Below are 8,203 nucleotides of genomic sequence, written 5' to 3' on the forward strand. Positions count from 1 at the left end.
ACGCCTTTAATCCCAGCACTCTGGAAGCAGAGGCAGGCGGATCTCTGAGTTCAAGGCCAGCCTGGTCTCCAGAGTGAACGCCAGGATAGGCTCCAAAGCTACACAAAGAAACCCTGTCTCGAAAAAAAACAAAAAATACAAACAAAAAAACCCAAACAAACAAAAGAAACAAATGGACAATCGCAATCCAGATGCCACTGCTTTGATTTCAGGCAAGGGAGCTAAGCAGAGCAGTGACACACCACTGACCTTCTATGTGGCAGATCTGGACGTTCTGGGTGTAAGGCAGGGTAGAGATGTAGATCTTGGCACCAGATGTCTGCTTCAGAAAACTCACGTACCGGCCCTGCTTGCCAATCAGCCGACCGACTAAGTGCTGGGGGGGGGGTGAGAGAGAGAGAGAGAGAGAGAGAGAAAGATCAGGGAAACAGGAAACCAACTCCTCGCTGCCCAAAGACCTAGGCTTGTTCTGTGTAATGTCAAGCTTACACTGCTGGTGTCAGCATTTATTTTTTAGAACTGTTCTAAGCACTCTGGTTCAGTCACAGAACCCACAGAACAGTGATGTGGGAGGTCTTTCTGTATGTTGCAAATATGTGTTGCTTTTATTGGTTGATGAATAAAGCTGTTTTGGCCAATGGACAGGCAGGATTTAGCTAGGCAGGAATTCTGAACAGAGACAGGGAAAAGACAGACATAGGACAGAGCCATGTAACTACTAGGAAAGTAGAGTGCCCAGGCATTCTCGGGTAAGATAAGACTACGAGAAGATACACAAATTAATAGTTATGGGTTAATAATTAGAAAGAGCTATCCAGTAAGAAACCTAAGCCAATGGCCAAACAATTATAAATAGATATTAAGTCTCTGAGAGGTTATTTCATAGTGGCTTCGGGGACCCAGTTGGGTGGAGAGAAACCAATCCAGTGGGACTGAGACTAGACAAGAGAAAATCTCAACATAACAGACTTGATCATTTTACGTATAAAGAAAAATAAGCCAGGACATGCTCTGGGGTCTACCACACACAGCTGCCAAGCAGCTGAAGGGGCAGTCTGTCCCAAGATGCAGCATCTCATCCCAATCACGTGGCCAAGACTCAGAACATTAAAGAACAAGCACCCCTCTACACACACACACACACACACACACACACACACACACACACACACACACACACACAGAGTTTCACTGCTAGAAGGGTCAACTCTAGTTCCTCACACCCCTGCCCCTCTAAGTCCACTAGTGGCCACAAAGAAACAGGTTAGACAGTGAAAACCTGAGAACACTCAAGCTCCCACCCCACAGCCATGGGACAGCACACACAAGGGTCTAGTGCACCAGAGTTCAAGGCAAACAGAAGACACCAGACTTAAGCACGATGTAAGACATGCTCTACAACAATTCTAAACGACCCCAGCTCTGGAGGGTGGCAAGGGACACGGTCCCTACTCACCCAGAGCCTGCCTCACCATGTCCTCTATAACCACTGAGGGCAGGATTGCTAACAAGGTCACTGGGGAAGAAAACTAGCATGGGAGCCAGGAGCCTGGGGTCAACATAGGAGTCTTGACCCAAAGTTCAGACTGAGCCAGGTCTGCAGCTCAGCACGGAGCCAAGTGCCCTGGGAGTAAGCAGTCTGCCAATTACATCTGAGCCCCAGCGACAAACACTAATAGGCTGTTAAGTTCTAACAGCAAGGGGCTAGAAACTACTCCTGCACTGGGGACTGGTGAAGCAACAGACATTCATACAATGAATAATGCAGTTAACACAATGTTTGTAAAGACTAGCATGGGAAAATTAAATGGTTAAATATTCAGAAGTATTAATTAAAACATCACAGTCTTGGCTTTAACAATCGCAGGGTGGGAGGTGAGAGGGAGTGAGCGTGCTCACAGCTGCTCCCAGGAGGGGCTGGAGCTGCCCCGACTTTGCTTCTCTGTTTCTAGGCTTCCCATTCTCTCCTGCAGTTTAAGCTTTGCTAAGTTGTCTAGTATACTTTATAGTGAGGAGCTGGGAAGGGGTGTGACGACTGGTCCTTAGGCTGACATGTGCTAGCATTTCTAAGAGGATCTGAGCTACAAAACACACAGAGGAGCCTGGGGCTAACAAAGCGTGTGAGTATCAGATGGTCTGCCTACAGCTTACCAGCCTGACCCATCTAATTCACTTTAAGCCTGGCATTAAGGGAACTTTGACCTCCCACAGAATCCAGCCTACAGGAATGTCACCACTCTTACCTTTGGCACCTCTATCTCCCAGACGATGAGGTCAACCTTCTTGGGGTTGGAGCTTGCCTGGACATTCTGGAGGCTGTCAGGCTTTGGAAGCCCGCAGCAGCTATCCACTGAATCCATGCTGTTCCTGTCAGAACCTGCAGGGGAGGAAGGGGCATATATACACACACACACACACACACATATACACACAGACTCCAGCTCTGCCCTAACTATCACAGCTTCCCAAACTCACAATACTGGGAGGCCCTGCACACACACCCCTCTGAAAGCTTGGCAGATACCACTCAGCTCACAGATGACTAGAAGGCTCAGGAAAACCCAATGAAAGGAGGCCTAGGGTACCCATACACCTAATTTTAGCCTGTCACTTAACAGTCCTGCTTGCTTATTTGGCAGCCGTGCCTAGCCACAGCTGCTGGGACAGACACACATAATAAGCTTGGAAGAGACACACTCTATGCCAAGGGAGAGGCATAGGGTATAGCAGAGAGGGGAGTTAACAAGATGACCCACAGGTCTACATGGTCCCAGGAGCAGCACAGGTGTACATGGTCCCAGGAGCAGGCCTTGACCCTCTTGTCACAACCATCTTGCTCCCTTTACAAATGTCCTAGCCTCTCAAACCAAGGATCTCTAGTCTCTGAGGCCCCAGGCTCTGTGTGTGTGTGTGTGTGTGTGTGTGTGTGTGTGTGTGTGTGTGTGTGTGGTGTGTTTATGGGTTAGGAGGTCAGTCACAGCAAAAGCCTACTGAGGGTCCCATTCTCAGTCCTGATGAGGGCCAGGTGGTGGGCTTCCTCCCCTCCCCACTGGGCTTGGCTTGTGAAGGTCTGAATATGGGGTGGCTCAAACAGCCCTTGTTAAGTGAGACAAACCAAGAGGACAATGGGGAATGGGACTCTGGCACCAGCTTAGGCTGTTCAACTTTCCCCCGGGACATGACAAAAAAAGACCATTGCAAAAAAAGAAAAGGGAGAAAAGGAAAAGACCAAATAATCACTAGGGACATCCAGGGCAAGTTAAGAGACTCGCTCTGGTGGAAATACCAACTTACTAGCCTGAAACAGACCACTCCTAAGAGACAACTAATTAGGCTATTTTCTACCTGGTTTCCCCAAACTCAGGACATAACACTTTCCCAAGAAATCCATGTACCATCTGGATATAAAAGACTAAGGCCTACTGGAACTCTCCACCCCTAGGCGGAAAAAAGCCACCTCCAGAGTGACCTCCCTCACTAGACCTAAGGCAAGGACCCCACCCACCCACTCACTCACACACCCAAGAAAGCTGCTTGGCCAAACTTTAGAAGCAAAACAGGCTGGTTGGGGTTTTACTGCCACACAGCCTCTGGCCTCTGTCCAAGAGAACTGGAATGGCCAATACCTGCATTTCAATGGCTCCCAGGAGTAACTCAGAACCATACCAGACCTTCAGCTGGCTGCAATCATTGACCAGCTTCCAGTTCCCTGGGCCAGGCAGTCCTGTTCCCATCCCCCATGAGCCTCAGCCCCAGGGGAAGCTCACAAAGTAGGGTTAAGGCACTGAGAACACCAGTGCCGTTCGCTTGGCACCCACTGAGCACTCACCAGTCCCTGTCCTTGGGCTATGACCGATGGGCCACCCTGATCCTCCCCACCCATTGATTATGGTCTCTTGCTATGCTAGAAGCCTCAAGGCATCTGCATAGCTACCACAATCTGTCCAGAGCTGGGTTCATTCATTACAGTCATGGGCATCAGGCAAATAGAAACTCCTTTATTCTTGAGATGGTTTTAAAAACCTTCCTTTTTGCCCATTGTAAGATGTGAATATTTTATCTTAACATTTTAGCGCTCCAGCTTGGGATGTAGCTTACACAGTATCTGGCCTCCCACAGTTACAATGGGCAGAATTTGCTTTCTTTTAGAAGGTATGTAAAATCATCATGGTCTCAATCAACAGCATCTTAGGGTGACAAAAATCCAATGTGTGGTGCCCCCCCAGACTCTAATGAAAGTAGTAAAACACCCAAGAAAAATGCCCAAGCTTCCTGGATGAAACTGAATGGTTGGGAAGGTTCTAGAACAAACAAGCTTGGAAGTCACTGGGAGATTATCATAGAGTACCCCTGGGGAGCTGCAAAGCAGGGTCAGGAGCTGCTGACCTGTACGTTAGCGGTCTGAACTGTCTACGCTGGGGTCAGCACTCGAAAAACCCAGTGCACCCTTCGTTACCAAAGTGCCCTCTTTCCCGGGGTGGAACTGCAACTGCACAGAAAAAGGACAGCTGAGGCTCTGTAGAGGAGGAGGTCACAGCAACAACCCAAGACAGCTCGAGCCACCCACCAGTGCTCAAAGCTGCGGCTGTCCTGGGGGAACTTACCCTGCGAGGGCTTCTGGAGGACAGCAGGTGGAGACATGGAACAAGCACATGAGTAAAGGAAGTCAACCATTAAGAGATGCTCACCCATCCCTGGCGCTTGGGAGGTACCTCATCCTCAAAGGCCCACCAAAGAGTGGGTGTCCAAAAGAGAAGAGACACTAAGGGTAACTGGTGAACCCAACAGCCCTGGTCCCTTCTAAAGGTCTGGAGAGTTTCCCTGGCTAGCGAACCCATGGACAACTCTCATAGCCTTGGGGTCTCATGGTCACCTGACTTCTCGGGTACTCACCAGCTCTCTGAGGTGCCCAATTGTGCAGGCGGCTGGATAACAGAGTTAGAGACGGGGCAGCATCATTTTGTTGCACAAAGTGGCAGAAGGGAAGGGTGGCCAGTAGCTTTTGCCTAGCAAGTAATGGGAGCCCTCCCAGATTCACCAAGAAAGCACCAAGACCCTCCTACCTCCTGAGTGATCTGCTTCCGCATCCATGGTCCATCCATCCTCAGTCCCCACGTCTGAGAGCTCCTCCTTCAGCACCCCGTTGCTGAAGGGCTCAGTACTGTCTGGCAGTGGTGGGGTGACAGCTTTGTCTCCGGGGCTTGAGATGGTCTTTGTGCAAGAATCTTCAAGCCCCGAAGTAGTCAAAGAATGTGAGCGCTGCCCCGAGGAGGTCACTGAAAGGACACTCTGCTTATTGTAAGACATACAGGTGACAAAAGTGTCATCTCCTCCCGGGGAACTTGCCGCATCCAGGGACTGTCTCAGGCGGGTAACTGGTAGTGGGCAAGGGGCCAGGGAGATGTGGTGTGCAGAGGTCTTTGGCTTCTGATCCTTAGTGGGACTTGACAGAGGACTGCTAAAACAGCTCACATAGGTCTTTGGTGGCAGGGCTTCTGCTGGTGGGCTGGCAGTGGCACCTGTTGTAGTGGAAACAGGATCTGGGATGTCTCGTCCCAGGCCAGTTTCCTGGCTGGCTGGGACACTGCTCTCCTCCAGCCCCTGAGGCTGAGCGACCGAGGTGGGATACACTTGTACCACAGTCTTGCCCGCGCCCATCTCTTCAGTCACTTCCAAGATCACCCGGGAGATAATCTGGAAAGCAGCCTGCTCAATCTGATCCTTTTCAGGCAAGGTATCTTCTTTGATCTGTTCTCTAGCCAGGTCTCTGTCCTGAGTAATGCCACCTCTGACCTGGGGTACCAATGCATCTTCATCCTTAACCATCTCTGAGCGAACTGGCTCCACAAAGCTACTCGGCAACTTCCCAACAACAAATTCTTCCTTCTTTGCAAGCTCAGCCACCTGTGGGGGACCACTGCTCATCTTTTCTCCCCCACCTCCCCAGGGGGCCAGGTTTGGAACCCCACTTTTCTCCACTTCTGAGATATACTCCTGGGACAACAGGCCTTCCTCAGGTATATTTTCCCCCAACACAGCATCTCCAGTCCCCTCTGCACCGCCTGTCTCTCTTGCTTTCTCTCCAGAGGCTGCACACTGGTCAAGCCAGCCCCTTCCAGGTATTTTGCCCAATGCAGACTCTTGCTTATACCCTTCCACAGCTTCATAGGGGAAGGGCACTTCCTTTGGGAGAAGGGGACATCCAAGAGGAATAGATTTGACTTCGTCCCCCATCAGGGAGAGTTCCACCTTTGAGTTGTTATCTCTACATGGCTGCGACCTTGTGTCGACATTGCTGGGGAGGTTGCCTGAGGACTCTGACCTTCGGCGAACCTGACGTATCCTTGGCAAGGCTGTAGAAGACTTGCCTACTGAGAGCTGTTCCGTTTCTGGAGGCTGTGCAACACTGGGGGGCATAGATAGGACTCTAGGACAGGCCTCGTCACTGGGGAGTTGGTCCTTGATGACAGGGCCAACCTTCAGTGTCTCTACCTGCTTATCATTGCTGCTGAGCTGATCTTTTTTACGAGAGAAAAACCACCACCAGCCAAGGAGCGCTAGCATTCCAGGCAACGCCAAGGGGAAGAGTGAACGGAACTGGATTGCCATCTTGGAAGCGAGGTGAAGAAGCTATCTGTGCCTAGGGAAAGTGAAGAGAGGAAAAGAGGTGTTAAAGAAGCCAATTAAGCAGTACAGGAAGCTGGGCACAGTGGTGCACCCCTTTAATCCCAACACTTGAGAAGCAGTGGCAGTCAAATCTCTGATGGGGGATGTCCTTCTGTATATATGTTTCTCTTATTGGTTGATGAATAAAAAACACTGTTGGCCAATAAGGCAGGAAGATAGGCGGAACTAGGAGTTGAGAATTCTGGGAAAGATAGGCGGAGAGAGCCTGCCAGAAACATTTGCCATGTATGCCGCCAAAGGAGTAGCAGGTCCAGACATTCTCCGGTAAACCAAGACCATATGGAAATACATAGATTAGTAGTTATGGATTAAAAATGAAGACAGAGCTAGCCAATAAGAAGTCCTAGCCACTGGCCAACAGTTTCATAATTAGTATAGTGTCTGTGTGTTTATTTAGGGCTGAGAAGGGTGGCAGGATCAGCCGGGAAAGAACCTCCACAACAGATCTCTGTAGATTCAAGGCCTACATAGTGAGTCCAGACTAGCCATGGCTACATAGTGAGATTCTGTTTCAAAAACAAAACTAAGCCAGGCGTTGGTGGCACATGTCTTTAATCCCAGCACTCGGGAGACAGAGGCAGGCGGATCTCTGTGAGTTCGAGGCCAGCCTGGTCTCCAGAGTGAGTACCAGGATAGGTTCCAAAGCTACACAGAGAAATCCTATCTCGAAAAACCAAAGCAAACAAACAAACAAACAAAAACCCAAAAAACAAAAACAAACAAACAAACAAACAAAAGCCAAAACAAAACTAACTGGAAGTACAGGGATACATTATACCAGTACATGGGTTGTGTCTAGCTGCAGAGAGAGACATTGTAATGCCCCAGCACTCCCTGACTGGCTCAGCAGTGGTTTGAGAACACTGTTCTAGGACTGTTGTTTCTTCAAGTGTGGTCTATAGACCAAAGTTGCTACTCACACCCCAGAACCTGCTGGAAGTGCAGCCCTGATTCACATTTGTTCTTTAACAAGATCCCCTGGAAAGCTTGAAGCACACTACAAATTACGAGGAATGCTTGAGACTAGGAGACCTATCTACCCCAAATGAAGAAGTTGATGGGAGTGCAGGAGAAGAGGTCACTCCAGAAAGCCCTTCCAGCTGTAAAGATGGACCTCCAAAGGCAAAGCAAGGGGACTGCCAAGTGCAGAGCAGGGCTGAGCAGTGGCCAGGGCTCGGGTGACTTGTAAACCACACCTCTAGGTGGAAACAACTTCCATGATACTACCTTGTGGCTTCAGACACAAATAGTTCCATCCTGTATCTTTTCACCCTCAACCTACCCATCCATACTCGTTTGGAACCTATTGCTACCTGGGTAGCAGCTAAGGAATGGGAACCTAGCTTCCATATTACTTGCCAGTTGATCCATGAAGAAAGATGCAAGTGTGAGCCAAGAAAAAGGGGAAACTCATAGTATCTTCTTATGTTAGTAATAGCCTGGGAAAGACAATAAGCATACCCTGTGATTCACCTACAAACAAACAACAACATAAAAAAATATACCTGTGTATAGG

At 49.4% G+C, this 8,203-nt stretch overlaps 1 protein-coding gene across 3 annotated transcripts in view; it reads right to left on the reverse strand.

Annotated features, from left to right (window-relative positions):
- Positions 1 to 8,203, reverse strand: part of Akap1 (A-kinase anchoring protein 1) — a 34,021-nt gene that overhangs the window by 8,628 nt on the left and 17,190 nt on the right. For 2 of the 3 annotated variants that reach the window (XM_027426287.2, XM_027426288.2), the window contains exons 2-6: positions 5,064 to 6,640; positions 4,894 to 4,925; positions 4,605 to 4,617; positions 2,244 to 2,377; positions 250 to 376 (exon numbers count right to left, since the gene is read on the reverse strand). In XM_027426287.2, coding sequence (XP_027282088.1) covers positions 250 to 376; positions 2,244 to 2,377; positions 4,605 to 4,617; positions 4,894 to 4,925; positions 5,064 to 6,609 — 1,852 coding nt within the window. In that variant the 5' untranslated portion in view covers positions 6,610 to 6,640. The remainder of the gene's footprint in view (positions 1 to 249; positions 377 to 2,243; positions 2,378 to 4,604; positions 4,618 to 4,893; positions 4,926 to 5,063; positions 6,641 to 8,203) is intronic. The other variant, XM_027426290.2, reaches the window with a different exon arrangement.

Source organism: Cricetulus griseus, chromosome 7 (genome assembly GCF_003668045.3).
Source record: "Cricetulus griseus strain 17A/GY chromosome 7, alternate assembly CriGri-PICRH-1.0, whole genome shotgun sequence".
In the NCBI taxonomy this organism is placed as follows: domain Eukaryota; kingdom Metazoa; phylum Chordata; class Mammalia; order Rodentia; family Cricetidae; genus Cricetulus; species Cricetulus griseus.